The 17,140-nt window shown below is 39.8% G+C and overlaps 1 protein-coding gene across 2 annotated transcripts; it reads right to left on the bottom strand.

The window, feature by feature from the left end:
• Window positions 1–10,483: 10,483 nt before the first annotated feature.
• On the bottom strand, window positions 10,484–14,032 carry LOC148016441 (uncharacterized). Of its 2 annotated transcripts, none has more exons than XM_087664525.1 (2): window positions 13,633–14,032; window positions 10,484–13,189 (listed from the first exon to the last, which is right to left on the bottom strand). In XM_087664525.1, the coding sequence occupies exon 2, from the start codon at window positions 12,975–12,977 to the stop codon at window positions 11,169–11,171; it is 1,809 nt and encodes a 602-aa protein (XP_087520651.1). In that variant the 5' UTR covers window positions 12,978–13,189; window positions 13,633–14,032; the 3' UTR covers window positions 10,484–11,168. The 2 variants fall into 2 exon arrangements, with proteins under 2 accessions (XP_087520651.1, XP_087520652.1); XM_087664526.1 differs by lacking the exon at window positions 13,633–14,032 and having other exon boundaries at window positions 10,484–12,574; window positions 12,705–12,839.
• Between the last annotated feature and the right edge of the window lie 3,108 nt (window positions 14,033–17,140).

Consider the following 17,140-nt stretch of genomic DNA (forward strand, 5'->3'; position numbering starts at 1 on the left):
GGGAATATGAACTCAAAAAGGGCCTCGTAAGAATTTAATTAGGAGGATTACTTTTTCAAAATTAGATAAGAATTTAATTAGGGGGAATATGAACTCAAAAAGGGCCTCCTAAGAATTTAATTAGGAGAGGATTACTTTTTCAAAATTAGATAAGGTAGTGGGCTTGGATGTCACAATGAGCACCAAAAGTGTTTTTTATCAAGAATAACCCTAGTTTTCAATTTAGAAAGGAAAAAAATGGTAACATTTTCAAGTTATTACATTCAATTCTAGGTGTCATAACATAAATGGCCTTCTAGCCTAGTGATAAGGTCTCAGGCCTTGCAATAGGGGGCTAGGGATTCAAATCCTTGAGTGCTCGAGCTGAATTCACGTGCATTTTATGGATCGCGCCATTATAATCAATCATAATTGACACTAGCCTTACGCAAATTTCAAGGCCTATGACATGTGTCACATGTTGATGATCCCAAAAAAATCATTTTCAACCAAATGCAAAATTTTGAAAAGTAAGATTTTCTCCTTCCATGAGGTATTAAAATATTTAAGTTTTACCCTCCCTTTTTACTAAACCACTATTCTCTTTGGCAAAACCTGCAAAGGTGGGGAAAACTTGATAGAATGTCTACAACACCCCCTCTCCTATTGGTTCACCTTAGATCTTACACAATTACAAATGTCATTATCCCTTAAGCTAAAGGGCCCTTTTTTAGTTCACGCTTCCCCTAATGTTCCTATACTCAAATATAATGACTAGTTTTGGTTATCCAATTGAGCTCGTAAGTGATACTACATGTAAGCATTTCTTGGATCACATAATTGAGGGGTTCACTAACATACACATGATCCTACATAAGAAATCAGCCCCATATCACCCACAAGCTAATAGTCAAGTTGAGAGCTCCAAGAAAATGTTATTAAGAATTCTAAAGAAGATTGTGCAGGAAAATAAAGAATACTAAATTGGATTCAACTTTATGGGCATTTAGAATTGCATATAAGGTCATTACATGGTTAACTCTTTTCAGATTGGTGTATGGCTTAGAAGTTGTAGTGCCAATGGAGTTTGTGGTTCCTAATTTACAGGCAGCAATGAAGCACAAATTGCCTCTAGAGGATTGTCTTCCGTGATGAGTGGAACAATTGATGCAACTACTAGAGGAGGATCGAATCATGGCTTTGTATGTTTTAAGAGTCATTCATAATAGGAGCAAGGCCTAGATGCAGAGATACATCAAGAAGAAGGGTTTTAAGAAAGGAGATTTGGTGGTGATGTATAAGTCCAAGATGGGTAAGCACCCAGGAAACCTAAAACTCAAGTATGCATGTTTGAGCCTTATCAAGCAAGACATTGGTCAAGGAGTTTCCTTTTGGAGGACATGTAGGAAATACCTTTGAAAATTGCAATGAATGGGTTTAGGCTTAAGAAGGTGCAACAATGTACACAAAGTATAGATAAGATAAATATAAAGGAAAGTGGCCTACTAAGTCAAACAGTGCATAACAAACTACACTGATTGACTGGCGCTATATCTTTGCCAGTTATAGGTAGGTGTAACAAACTAAATATAATAAGTGATAAGTCAGTGGCCATGTGAGTATCATAATGACCACCAATGTGCTAAGTATAGACATGTGGACCCATCTAGCCAAGTGGTCCATCATCAATGTCCGCAAGTGTTGAGAGCTTGCCATCTCATCACTCCCCCTCAAGCTCAACTCTATCTCTGCAACTCCAAGTAAGCTTCGGAACTTTTGAAGCTTCTCTGCACCCAATTCCTTTGTAAAAATGTGAGCTATCTGATCATGTATGTTGACATATACCAAGTCAATATCTCCTGCAAGTACCTTCTCTCTCACAAAGTGGTAGTGCACCTCAATGTGTTTTGTCCTAGCATGGAACATTAGATTCCTAGCTAACTGTATACTACTCATGTTGTCACAATGAATGACAACTAGACCATCTCCTTGCATATCCAAATCACCTAATAACTTTTGCAACCATACCACCTCACATGCTAACATAGCAACACCTCTATACTCAGCCTCCTCCGTACTTGATAGCACAATTGTAGGTTGCTTTTTGCTGCTCCATGTAATTGTTGCACTGCCAAGGGAAAACATGAATCCACTAGTAGACCTTCTGTTTGACATGCTACTAGCCCAATCTGCATCTGTGTATCCAAAGACCTATACATCCTTACTTGCCTCATAAAAAAGTCCATAATGTAAAGTGCTTGCTTTAGCCCATAGAGAGCCTTCTTTAACCTGCACACATATGTGGGATGCTCTAAATCCTCATAACCTGTTGGCTGCTCTATATACACTTCTTCTTGCAATTCACCATGTAAGAAGGCATTCGTAATATCCATTTGCTGCGAAATCCAAATTTGGCTGCTGCTAAGGCAATCACACACCTGATAGTTGCCATCCTAGCAACTAGACTGAATGTCTCTTCATAGTCTATGCCGAGCATAGCCTTTTGCAACCAACCTAGTCTTATACCTGCTAACTGAACCATTTGCATTATGCTTGACTTTGTAAACCCACTTACATCCAATAGCTTTCTTATCCTTAGGCAAGGATACCAAATCCCAAGTCTTATTGGCTTCTAATGTAGCCATCTCCTCATCCATTGTTGCATCCTAATGAGCATGACCAACAGCATCCTCAAAACAAGTGGGCTCGACATCCTCAACTAGTTTCACCATATAAGCATAATGGTAAGCTGCATAACCTTTAAAGCCAAATCTTTTAACAGGATATCTAACCCTGCTAGACCTATGTACCACTGGATCACTCAATGAAGCCTTTACATTACTATGAGCTCTCTGTACACCTAGTGTCCTGACTGAAGGAATACCAAGCTCATCATCCAAACTCTGTGAACCACTAGAATCTCCATCAAATCCCAAATGACTAGTAGATATATCATTACCATCCAGCACTTTCTTCTTTCCTTTGTCTTTGCCTACAACACTTATAGATGTATCTAAAGATGTGGAGCTACTCCTTAGTCTCCCAGACCAAGGGCTCACTATAGGTGTAGTACCAGATGATGTTTCTGGTCCACTAAGACTTCGTGATTCTTGCTTTTCTTTCTACACATAGCTATCATGATCATTATCATTATCTAATACATCACTAGCAGGTGCATATCAACTGTTCATCTCATTAAAAACAATATCCTTGCTTACTCTGAACTCACCTGTGCAGGGTTATAAAAATGATACAATTTCTGCTCTAAAGAGTATCCAATAAAAATACATTTTTCAGTCTTTGGATCAAGCTTCTTCTGTAGCTCATCTGGCACATGAACATATGCAACATATCCAAATACCTTCAAGTGTGATACGTCAGGCATCTTGTCAAGAAAGCATTCTTCAAGGGTCATCCCATGAACTGCAACTGTGGGAGTTCTGTTCGTAATATAGACAACATTATGAACAACTTCAGACCAAAAATATTTTGGCATATTCTTTTCAGCCATTAATGCCCGTGTAACTTCTGCAATATACCTATTTTTTCTTTCTGTAACCCCATTTTGCTGTGGGGTATACCTACAAGTAAATTGCCTTTTTATCCTATGAGTCCTGAAGAAGCCACTAAACTCATTAGAGAGGTACTCTCCTCCTCCATTTAATCTCAAGCACTTCACTTTTAAGCCTGTTTTTGTTTCAACAATTGCCTTGAAAGATTTGAAGTGCTCATCACTCTTTTCCTTCATAAAATATACCCATAGCTTCCTTGAACAGTCGTCAATAAATGTGACAAAGTATTTGCTGCCACCAAGAGATACATTTTGTGTAGGCCCCCAAACATTTGTATGCACTACATCAAGCATATTTCTGCTCACTTCTCTGTCATGTGAGAAGGGTTGTCTGGCCTACTTACCAAACTGGCATGCTTCACAAACTTTATAAAATTCTGCAACTCCAAAAGAAGGCAAACCTGTAACCAATCCTCTAGATTGTATTAATTTCAGCCTTTACACATTTGCATGTGCAATACATTTATGCCATATTTCAATGTTTACAACCACTCATTTTCCTTTAGCATACATAGCAGCACCCTTTGCAGGAATTCCAACATCTAAAGTGAACATGTGGCCAACTCTACGTCCTTTTACGACCAACTTGCACTTATTATTAAAGTCTTCTACAAAACAACCTTTTGCATTGAATCAAACCTACAACCCTTGCTCTACCATTTGACCAATAGACACTAGATTATTCGTGATTGAAGGCACATGTAATACATTTGTCATACTCTTTGTCTGACCATCATGCAAGGATAAGGGAACCTTTCCGATATGTGAAATTGGGTGGCATGAATCATCACCCGCGTCTACACATAACCTGGATTTTGTAAGTCATGCATCTCTTCAAACCATTCAACATGACTGGTCATATGATTAGATGCACCTAAATCCACATACCATACATCATCATGTGTCCCCTTACCTGTAACTGCATTCATCATGTGCTGTATAACAAACAAACACTCATTTTTGTCTTCATTTTGTCGTGAAGACGATGCATACTTTCCTTATTGCAATTTACCATTGCGAATATCATCCTTCTTAGCATAACAATGGACTGCAATATGACCTGTTTTGCCACAATAATAGCAAATAATAGCAGTAATTTTCAAAACCTCTGTTCTACCATCCACCTCTTCCTCTAGAGCTCCCCCTGCCTCTAAAGTTTCCTCGGCCTCCTGAAACCTGCATTTCACCAAATTGCTAATTAAACCTATTTTGCTGGTTATCGCCAGCACGTCCCATACCACAGTCTCTCTCGAAGAGGATCTACCACGTGCCCTTCCTGAACTTGAGTAAAATGCTTGGACCTGTTCACCATTTCTTTCAAATGAGTCACCCTGCATATTGATCTCTTCGGTAATCATGAGAGAGACCAGCTCATCAAAATCTGAAAATGGCTTCCGTATATATATTGAAGTAACAAATGATTTCCATGCCTTCTCATTATTAAGGCCACTCAAAGTGGATGAAACCAAATCATCATCATCAAGCATTGCATCAATCGTTGCTAAAGCATCTGCAATGCTTCTCACCTTCAAAACATACTCATTGACAGACATTTTTCCTTTCTTCAAGGTATTCAACTCTTGCTTGAGTTGGATCTTCTGTGCCTTTGTATTTACTGAAAACATATTCTCAAAAATTGTCTAAGCAACATGTGAATTTTTTGCATTCCTGATATGTCTCAACATCATATTATCAATGACTGCAAATAGTACATCACCTTTTTGTCTTTTACATCCATTCTTTCCATGCTTTTAATTCATCTGCAGGTCGGAGGAGGGATACCCAGCTCTGGCTCCATTTCTTCACCTGAAACAAACTCATGAAGGCCCTTTTCAATGAGAAAGTTCGTCACACGAAATTTCCATGAAGGATAGTTGTTCTTGTTGAGCTTCTCAATAATGGGATTTCCATTATTCTCTATCATTATTACAAAAAAGAATACAACACAGCAAGCTAGTCTTTTGCAACCTTTCACAACAAGTGCATAGCAATACATCAAGCAACCTTTTTCACTGATTGCTCAACAATACAAATAATATGCAACATGTTTGTAGATGAAACTTATGTTTACTTCCTAGCAAACACCTCAAAAATTATAGATTCGAAATCTGTAACATGTGCCCTGAAACTGTTGTCTGCAACCTTGCGGTTCTAAAACAGGGCCTGAAACACCCTCAGATGCCAAAAAGAACTGTGGGGAAGCCCTACATGACTAATTTGCAAAATACACATTGCTCTGCTCGCACATCAAATCTCACAGCAATCGGATATTTTCACTCTACCGTGCTTTCGGTGCCTCCACAAGCACTATCCAAGAGAGAGAGGAAAAGAATAGGAGAGTGTCTTACCCATTGCTTGCTTGCTCGAACCTTGCTTCTTTTCCTTCACTTCAATCTTCAAAATCAGCCTCTCTTAGTGGCGCGGCTCTGATATCATGTCAAGAATTATATGGTGGAAGGACTTGCTTGAGCTGTTGCGCCAAACACACTGTATACACAAGAGGAAGCTCACCCAAGAACACAAGAAGAGAGATGGAGTCCAAAACGTTTTCTTGCTGATTTCTTCTTCTTCTTCCATACACTATACAATGTACACAAAGTATAGATAAGATACAACATAAAGGAAAGTAGCTTAGTAATTCAAATAGTGCATAACAAACTACACTAATCGAGTGGCGCTATATCTTTGCCAGCTGTAAGTAGGTGTAACAAACTAAATATAATAAGTGATAAGTCAGTGGCCATGTGAGTATCATAATGACCACCCAGCGTGCTAAGTGTAGACGTGTGGACCCATCTAGCCAAGCGGTCTATCATCAATATCTGCACGTGTTGAGCTTGCCATCTCAACACAAGTTTTCCATAGGGAGGCATTTGATGAAAGAGCTTAGTGATTCAAAGATAGAGGTGGAGTTTGACTCCCCATGTAGAAGAGCAAGATATGTCTGTTGATGCATCAATCATACAATTGCCTTCTAACAAAGATATGCCATTCCAAGATTCCCAACTTGTCCTTGATGTAGAGAATGTTAAAGTCAAGGCATGGCTGTAGGACAATAGAAATTTGGAAGTTTGCATGCCTGCCCTAATAGCAATGGATAGGTAATCTCTACGCCATCATGCAATTGGATCAACTACATCAACTATTAGGTGCAAAGATCGTAGGCAAAGTCGAATTGTCAACAACATTTGTGTCAAAAATATTCCAAATCCCAAATGACGATATTCCAAATCCCAAATGACGAAAGGTTAAAATCTTAGAGATGCAAGGTAAATGAGATTATAAAAGAAGTTGGAGAGCCGAGTGGACAAAGGGGCACATACATTTTGCGCAACCTCAGCCTTAATATGAAGAATCAATTACAATGGTTTATGAAGCGAGTAATTCTATTGATCATTAAGACAAATTCAATTGGCATAGAAACATTTGGTGTGCTATGGTCGGTAGAGAATATAAGTAATACAAACTCATTTGGAGTCATATGTGATCAACTTATGGTAGAGATTTTCATGACCAGTCAACATAAGTACGGAGAGTAGAAGAGCCATGGTGGTCCCATGTTTACTGCACTTTATCAACATATTAATGCCATGCATCCTAACATACCAACCAATGTTTTTACCCCACAATCTAAGAAGGTTGGTGACCAATAGGGGGAGCATAAAAGAAAGCCAATTGATGTTCAAGAAGAGGAGAAAGAAGTAGATCCTTTTGAGGAGGATGCAAACAAAAGAGGGATATATTTGCTGTGGGTTTTGGTGTTTAATAGGCTATGCATGCAGCCAAGGTGTCAGTGCAATGTGAGGATGTACTTAACATTTCTTTCCAAAAATTACTTGAGAAGGAGGGGTAGGGAACCGAAGTTAAGCAGCCTAAGAAAATCAATAGGCCTACAATTACAACGAGGGTCAATAAGGTTGAGAAGGAAGATGTAAAGGAGGGGTTGATGCAACAATAAAGCAAGAGATTGAGGAGGAAATCACCATGAAGATGGAACCATTTGGTATCATGGAGGCAAAGACTATGGTTTGATATCTTCAAACCTTTTTGAATAATCTCCAAAATGAGGGATGTGTAAAGCTTGAGGTGGTGCAAGGACTATAGCAACACCAAATAAAGAAGTTGAAAATGTAGATTGATGGATTGGAATAGGAATTACAAGTTAAAGGTCAGCAATGCTTAGCAATTGGAGGGGCATAATGTATTATTGCATGATAATTCAAAGATTAGGGTCAGCAAAATTGTTTGAGGAATGGATTGAAGATGTTGCAAAGAAGATTGAAAGAGGTGGAATTTGTGGTGGTGCAAGCAATTATTGTGAGGGTAGAAAATGAAATGGTAATGAAGAGGCTCACACCTTTTTTTACAAATAGAGAAGTAGGTAATGCAGGACATGGACATAGAAATGGATGAAGCATTAACCATGAATGCAGAGTTGCAAGAGATGAGGCAAACTTTGGTGTAAGAGGTCTAACAAGCTTGGCCAAATATTACATCCCAAATGGTAATTGTAGTGCAAAGACCGTATGATATTTTGAAAGGGTCTTTTAATTCTAAGGGTATGGGGGAGTTAACAAAGGAAAGGGCAGCACTAGCAATTGCATGAGGTGCAACTAAAGTATTAGGAGGTCCACGAGAAATTGAAACATGTTAAAGCACTAAAGAGGGAGACTAGAGAATGTATGGCAAAAGCAATGATGAATCAAAGTGACGAGGAGCCAACTACAGTGATTCGTGATGTATTAAACAAGATGAAGAAAATGACTTCTAGATGTGGGGAAATGTAAGAGTTAGAAAGTCAAGTATTGTAGGAGCAAGCTTGTTTAAAGATTTAGGAACTGAAAGGCAAAAGAGTTGAGGCTCTCAAGAGGTGTGGGCTATAGTCCCATACCGTGGGTCTACTACTTAGTTCATTTCATTGGTCTTCATTACCTTCGTCCATTTTTCATGATATAATCATTTTCCTAAAACTTATATAATGCTGCAAATAAGCTACTACACAAGAGGGTTACAAGTACTCCTAGTATTGCATCTAGGCTTTGCTCAATGTGGTTCATTTCGAGGCACAAGGCCTCATGTGGGGCTTAACTATTAGTTTGTAGCTATAGTAAACATATAGTTTAGATCAAGGGATGTTAGTGGGTTCAGGTCTTCGCTTTCACAAGCCAAACCCTTGAGCAGTGCCAAGTGTTAGGTCAGAATCGCTACACCTTTACTCACTAGCATGGTTAAAGTAAGCACATAGGAGTTAACATTAATTAATTAGCAAAAAGTCGCATTTTGGAATTAAGAACAACATTCCACAATTCTACCTTTTGGGAGTTCCAAGAGCGCATCACATTTGGAAAAATCTAATAGAACTCTATACACTATCTTGACAATTTATGTTCGTTCTTTTTATGGAGCATGTAAGATGCTGAAGATTGTGTGGATAATGTTTCAAGTTTTCAAGCATTGTCTTTTTGCTATTAGTTTTCAGAATGGTAAAATAGGCAAAAACACTACTTGCCATAACAAATGATACATGTTGTAGACTTCCATACGACATGGAATTAAGAGTAGCTATCCATTTATAAGTACACATTTAGACTTTTAGGTCTTTTAATTGAACAAAAATTAGAGTTAAGTTCAAGCCATTGTTTTGCCATGCTACAATCAATCATAGTTTGTGACAGCTATCCATATTAACAAGCATAAAGGATCCTTGAAATTATATCATCCTAATTGTTTAACATACGGTAAAGTCATTTGCAATATTTCTTTCTCAACATTCATGTCGTGCAAGAGCCTATGATCATACTCCTCCGCATGCATATAAACTTACCACTGTATTTCATTTGCTAAAACTTTCTTGTGATCTTTGCATATACTTGCATAACTATTTCTATAAGGCCCACTTAGTGAGATCATCCTTTCTTAATGTAGCATCCTTTCTTAATGCAACAATCTTTAATGTGTGTGTGTGTGTTAGATGTATGAATGCATCTAACTAATATACTAATTGAAATGACCAAGCCCACACCTTGGGGAAGGGTTTCTATTGGAAATTTGATACATACATGACAACATTAAAGTTGGCACTTGTCCATAAACAAATAATTACAAGCCTCTTTGTTAATTTTCCCCTTACAAGGTTTAACCAAAAAAAAGTACTCCTTCCTTTTCCCATTTCTCATCACTTATATTTGTATTTGGTATTCCTGATTAAAAATATTACTACTTTTGTTGACTTTTAGGAAAACCTTGATGACACTTCATTTCATTAATCGAGTCGATTTCTATTGTTTGCCAATCTAGATGTATGGCTCCAACATCCTCCATCTTATGCACTTATCAACATGCCACCACAATTTGTACTCCCAAGACAAACAACCTTAAGATTGTTTAGCTCGCACTAACTACTCAATTTTACATGGCACATCTTAGGATAGTAGAGTTATCAAGCTAGACTATGTGCAAGATCACACAATAGTTTTCGTTGTCTTCCAAAGATGTAGATTAAAGACCACACTTCAGATTGTTTAGCTCATTACCCAACAGCATGGAAGGTCGTATGATCCATTCAAGTTAATCCAAAGACCCCACTTGCCCCATCTTCTTTCATGCCTTTGAACTATACAAAGATGTCAGAAGACAAGAGTTGTGCATGCGAGTGAGTGGGGAAGATCAAGAGTCCTGGTTGCAAGGGAGAAGGTACAACAAACAAACAATGGAAAAGAAATCCCTCAACATTGATCAATGGCCTCCACCATGAACACAATCAGAAACCAGACTTCTATGATATGCTCCAAGATTGCAGACATGATTGTAGAAATCTATAGTCACAAAGCAAACATCTAAGTCAGATATGGAGTCATGCAAAAGGGGCGTATGCGCCTGCACCCATGGCTCAAGCAGAAAAATGAAAATGGCTTCAGTAGTTGCAAGTCAGGAAAAAGGAACAGCACCACAGATGAAAATATATTGATATTTTTGTTTGTAGAATCTTCTTGCTGGGGCCAGCACAGTGCAACAATCAAGTTTGCAAGGCCAGCAATGCGCGCGCAGTCTCACATTCACCCAGGATCCTTGTTCCCCACCCTTGCACATTTTGTGCTCAAACGAATGCATGCAATTACAATACACTAAATACAATCACAAATAGGCATACAGAGGAATTAGCATGGGCCCAGGCCTAGCGTTAAGCAGTACTGAGAGGCCACATTTCTTATCAGTGAAGAAAGAGAGGAAAAACACATGACCTAACGTTGAAGTCACAGTTGTGTACCATTGGTCATAGCAAAGGGCTCATTGCAAACTTGCTTGTAGTAGAAAGTTCTACACTGGTTTGCCTCTGGAGGAAGCTAGGCCAGGTTGATCTCGGATTTCATCCTGCTCCTGACTTTGCTGCAGCATCATTGAGCAAACCTCTCTTGCAGTATTAAGCAAACCCTTTGATACCTCACTTCGACTTCGATTCACGTAGAACGTACCGAAGCCGCAATGTAGGCCGATCAATCAGTATGTTCAAGTCTGAAATTGTTCCTTTGCAATGGGGGCACTCTTTCTGCATCTGCAGAGATGACCAAACCCTCATCCTCAATTTTGGAAATGAGTCAGTTTTCCAATGGTGAAGATGTCAGATTGCTTCTTGTTGAAACAATTCAGACCAGACTTCTCTCAACACTTTGACAATGGTATCATGGTAGCTCTCACTATTCAAAGTGAGATAACATTGCAGTAGCTCCACCATCTCCTTGGGGGTGTGAAGATCTTTCTCAATGATCATCTCAATCATAGACTCCTTGAAATCTTGTATTGGGTCATAAGAGCACTTCACTACAGCAAAGCTGTCAAAAACTTTGCTGCTGGGAGACTCTGAGACAGAATATGGTTGCAAACTGGAGTCTCTTGTCCTCTCTCTCACAGCCTTTGAAGCCCCTTTAAACTGTCTAGGTCCGTCATATGTGCTATTCTCATATGCAGTTTTCTCATTCAAAAACCGTTGTTCAGCAGATCCTCCAGTAAATGTTGGACTTTTCACCATCATATCTAGTCTTGATGTCCTAATGGCACCACCTGTGTCCTTATAAGAATGTTGGTTAGAGGACTTTTGAAGAACAGGATAGTGCTTTCTAACTGCATTGTTTCTTTGCTTAAGTTTAAATTTCGAGTAGTTTGACATGGTCTCTGCATCACTTTCACTTAGAGCATGTTCGCCAAAGTGCTCAAAGCTTGATCTGGTAGAGAGGAGCCTTTCTTTGCTGTCAGAATATGAAAAATCGTGGCGAAATAGCCTCTGCTGGCTTTTCTGATCATCACTCTCATAGTGAGCCAGAGGAAGACCGCCCTCCTCGTGGTCAAGCAATTCTTTTAATGGCTGCATGGTTTGGAAAGGACAATTCAACACCATAGCAGCCGCTCTTGCTGGCTGCGATTCTAACAAATTACTGGATGGAACCTTTGCTTCTTTGACCTTGCCATTGAACAAGATCCTGTCATTCTGAACGCTGCTGTAGAGATCTGTGTGGCCAGAAGTCAAAGGGCTGCTTGGTGCAGCAATAACCTTTTCTTTAGGCCTACTACTCTGTGGGGATGTCCTGGGCAGTATATAGCGAGAATCATGAACTGCTGATGAGAAGACTTCACTGCCTTCACTAGTAAGTGAAAGCACATCCCTCTCCCACATAGAACTAGATGCCCTATCAAATGCTGTATCTGAGGAAGAAGAGGAGCTTTTTCCTAAGCTGTAGGATTCATTTGGGCTCCTGTGATGCAGACCCTCAATAAATGTCTTGCTCACTTCGTACCCCACTTGCAAAGGTTGTGATCTGCTGTCAGCAGAGAAGTTGAAAGAATAGCTTACCATGTCCTGATTCTCCTCATTTGGATAGCTGTCCAGCCTTGGGGTAGGCATAGCTACTGAAAACATGGGACTGCTGTAATATTTCCTTCTGTCTTCTGTTTCAACTGCCTTCAATTTGCGCTCCAATTCGCGCATGTCAAGGAATGGTCCAGGATTTCTTCCATGTCCTGGCTTGCTTTCTGAAGCAGAATAAATGCCAGGAAAGCCATCATCTCTCTCAGAATCCATGTCTAGATTAGGGCTTAAGTAAGAAAGGGGCTTATAAGTGCAGTCTGAGTTAATATCAAGAGGGTACAGAGAGAGACTCACATCCACATTGCCCTCCTTTTGCATAGCGGACTCATTAAGGGGACTCCTTTTGGGGGTCTCGGAAGGGAAGTGAATGTCAACGGCCTTGTGATTGACAGGGGATTTATATGAAGGCTGGCTGGTGTTCAAGGTTGGGAATTTCGGATGCAGGGGAGGGTTATCACCACTGGGCCAATGTGAGGTGGGCTCCTCTGTTTTCAGAGAGTCTTTGCCCTTGTGAAACCAAGTATGGGGCATAACATGAGAGAGCTTGAGGCCTATTCTCCCCATCATTCCTCAAATTTTGACTGTATAATAATCTACTGCACAAATTGGGTATTACTCAGGCATTAAAAATGGGGCTGAGAACAGAGACACGCTAATTGGGTTTGGCTTGGGCATCAAGAAAATGGCCCTTTGGCTTCTTGGGTTGATTCTGAGTGACTTGATGATGTTGAAGAAAAGAACCTCCCATTTCACTTGATGATCTGAATTGATATTAAAATCTGCATGATGTCGTTGAAGAAAAGGAAATCCCCAATTCACTTGATAATTTGAATTGATAATGAAACTGCTCGCAGGAAAAAACAAGTCACAAATGCTTGGGACTGTATAGAAAAATCTGAGAAGGATGCATGTGCCTCTTGGACAATTAAGGATTGGGAAACTCAAGAAATGGAAAATCTGAGAAGGACGCATCTGCCTTAATCATATGAGAATGCATTACCCAAGAAAAAAAGGAGAAGTGTCAAAATTAGCAACTCCCCCAGAAAGAGGCAGCAACTATGGCTAATCAACGTAAGAAAACGGCTGGTTAATCCCCCATGAATGTGATCTAGAAACAGGGGAGGGGGGACTGGCTAAGTCAATGATCGAGGCCGGTCAATAATAAAAACGGCAGATGAAATCGATGCATTGACAGGGCAAAGGAAGGGGAAAATTTTGATACCGAGATGATGGTTGATGGATTGGGCCGGCCGAGGTGCCACTTCATGCTAAACACGATGGTGCTTTGACAAATTGAGAGCTCTGCTGTGTGTGTGTGTGTGTGTGTGTGTGTGTGTGGGTATATGTTGCTGCCGCGCACGTCTTTTTGATATCAGGTCAGCGCACAAAGGCCATGGATCGATTTATCAGCGCCTAATCCAAGCAGTTAAGAGAGAGAGAGAGAGAGAGAGAGAGAGCTCCTCCATTCGTCAGTCCTGTCCTGTGACTTTAAGAATGGAGACAGGCGATTTAAGGGCCTGCAAGAGCAGCAGCAAGGAACTTGGAAGGGCATTTCCCTCCCCCTCCTCTCTCTCTCTCTCTCTCTCTCTCTCTCTCTGTGTTGGGGCCAAGGGTGAACACTGAAGCAGTAGCTACTCTCTCTCTCTCTGTCTGTGTCTGTGTCTTGGGTCCTAGTGTGTGCCCTTTTGTGTGTCGTCCTCGTCTCCCAGACTAGGATAGTTTATCCTCCACATTTATTATTTTACTCCCTTGCCATTAACTGCTATTTATCGTATTAGCCTGATTTCGTCGCAGACAATCCATTGAATTGTGGGGCGGGGGAAATCAATTGAATCGAGAAGGTAAGAACATGAATGATGATCATTGATGTGAGTGTGTTGTCAGAATAGAGGAATGCAGCCGGAGTCCGGACCCGAAAGGGCCTTTTAGGTCAGCTATTTTCATCTTTAAGTTGTACCCCAACTTTGGAAATTGGTAGTACTAAGGCATCATCCTCCTCCCTCATGGTGGTACTGAGGCATCATCCTCCTCACTCATGGTGATGGTGGTTTCTTGATAGTTTGGACAAATCTAATGATATCTAGCTAAGGTGCATTTAGGCAGAGTTCCGAACATGAAATGCTATGGGGCTATTGTGGTGAGAATGAGCGACATCTTGACACCAACTCCTTTGTTAATGATACTTTCAAAGCCTTGACTAGGTTGAAAAAGGAGTGCATCTCACTATTGCATGTCAATTGCATGGGTGGATGGGGATCTTTTCTCTACTATGATCACCATGCTACTACTACAAAAGGGAAGCACATGTCGTGAGTGGCTCACTGCTATTGTGATTGCGGAAGTAGACAACATGCATACCCCCAATAAGTTTAATAATTAATGCTAAGCCTTATTTCCATATCAATATCGGCTAGCTGTCAATGAGTTTGATCACTTAACACATTGAAGGAGACTTTTAGGTAGTGACCCACTTGGTGCAATTGTGTGCGAAAAGATCCACTTAATAGATCATTTTCATTTTACTATTCAAACGAAATTTCTATTGAAAGATTGAGGCATGTTGCACGAAAAGAGGGGGCATTTGTTGTATTCAAAGAAGCCATAACTTATATAGTCAAAGGCAACGATAAACACATGCCACAACATGTGATAGCAATAGCACACCAAACCCATTTCCATGGCAATGGTACAAGAAGGGAGTCGTGTGGGTTGCGAGGGGCAACATTTGGAAGGATTTGAAGTGGTTGAATCTAAGCACGGATTTTTCAACTCTAGATATCTTTAAATGATAGAGTCCAACCCTAATGAATGATATGTCGAGCTCCTCCTCATGTTCCTATATATCCTATATAGGAAAAGTTGGAAGTTACGCATGGCTTGATAGAACTTTAATTGGCTTTTGATTTAAATAAGCTAGTAGAAGATTTGAGTTATGGACTTGTAGTTGGATAGGATCTACACTCTAATAAGGATTCTTAACCCTAATCCATGAAATGCATTTGATAATGCTATTTTATGATCTTTACAAATGTAGTAACTTGATGGAGAACCCTATGTTTCAATGTTTGACATATTCCTTTGAGAACTTTGGGAGGTAAAGACAATATTATAATGTTTTTCTATCCCAAAGTGTCACTCAATATTCTTGGATGCATGATACACTTTTGTCCAGAATGTTCAAAGAATTACTAGAGTATTTGGCAAGCAATGATTTAATTGTAACATGATTCAAGTTAATCATATTGCTCAAGGTCCTTATTCTCTTTAGAAGATGTTGGAGGTTAGAAATTCTCTTGCTAAAGATAGCTTTCTTAGACTAAGAGGTTGGGACCTTCAACATGAGAAATTGGTTATATGAGCAAAAATCATGAGTTAACTAATAGTCAATGTTCCTTGTCTTGGCTTTAGAAATTACACATGAATATCACAAAAGAAGCACTATGATTGATTGTTACATCACGTTTGTTGGTATGAGAAAAATATTATCAATTAGTTTATAAGCGTGTATAGACTCTGATCATACTTGGATAGGCAAACTTTGGAGCTCAATCGTTCTCAATTAGACCTTCTCTCTACTTAATAATGTTCATGCTTGTACTACTTTAGGAAGGAACAAAGTTAGGAGAGACTGGAGAGAAAAGACGAATAGAATGAGAGATAAGAGAGTAGATGTAGAGAGAGGAGAGAGGAGAGAGAGAGGGATGAGTGGAGATAGAAGAATTAGAGAAAAGAGAATACAGAGGAAAGATAGAGAGATAGAAAAGAGAAGAATAGGGAGGAGAGAGAAGAGAGAGAAAAGGGGGGAGAGAGAGAGAGGGTAGAGGGACTCTATACACAAACTCGTTCCTTCCTGTAATGAAGTGAACCTAGTAGGACCTAAGAGAGAGAAGAAGGAGTGCAGAAGAGAGAGAAAGAATGATAAGGAGAGCAAAATACTAGAAGAAGAGAGAGAAAGAAGAGGAAGGAAGCCATGGAAGCTATGAAGGTGAAGAGAGAGTTTCTTGATTAATTAGTGATGTTTGACCTAACCCTTGACCTAACCCTCTTACACCTTATATACCATCAATGTGATTAGTTTTTTCCCCATAATTCCCATATGTCCCACTCGTTACAAGCCATCCTGACTCAGAAGATTTTTGTCCCCAAAAACAAAAGGAGAATGGGGGGAGGGAAGGTAGTATATTACTACTCCGTGCTGGAATACAAGGGAAATGACCAAAGGAGGGGACCGAGGACCATGTGAAATGGGACCTAGAGAAGCATAGGGAGTATAGGACATCATACAAGTGGGCCCACACACAAGACGATCTACCATTTCATGAAAATCAGGGCCCTAGATGAAGTAGATAGCATGCTAACCAAAATAGGATTGTTGTAGAAAAATGGTCATAACTTGGGGTGGGGAGCTCTGAACAGGATGGTTGTGGTGTCAACATGAAGCTCGTGAAGCATAGTTTCAGCCATCTTAGTGGGATTGAGCTGAAAATTTTTCAAGGTCAAAACTAGTGCAAAACAATTTGCTATCTAGGAGCTGTCTGTAGTCCAAATAGAGCCAACTATGGTTAAGTTTTAGCCAAAACAATATCCCTTAGTGTTAGAATATCAAGCTCATTTAGTGTGTGTTGACCGACATGAGCTGGACACAGCTAGTCTAGCCATAGTAGTTAGATACGTTAAATAAGTCGGTGCCTTTGGTGTGAATGGTCTTATGACCGTAGGTTGTATCTTTC

The sequence above is a fragment of the Lygodium microphyllum genome, chromosome 23, assembly GCF_053477565.2.
Source record: "Lygodium microphyllum isolate KBCC chromosome 23, Lygodium_microphyllum_v1.1.10, whole genome shotgun sequence".
Lineage (NCBI taxonomy): Eukaryota > Viridiplantae > Streptophyta > Polypodiopsida > Schizaeales > Lygodiaceae > Lygodium > Lygodium microphyllum.

Coding starts and splice junctions, on each gene's coding strand:
- LOC148016441 (XM_087664525.1), bottom strand. CDS start 12,977: ATGATGGGGAGAATAGGCCTCAAGCTCTCTCATGTTATGCCCCATACT.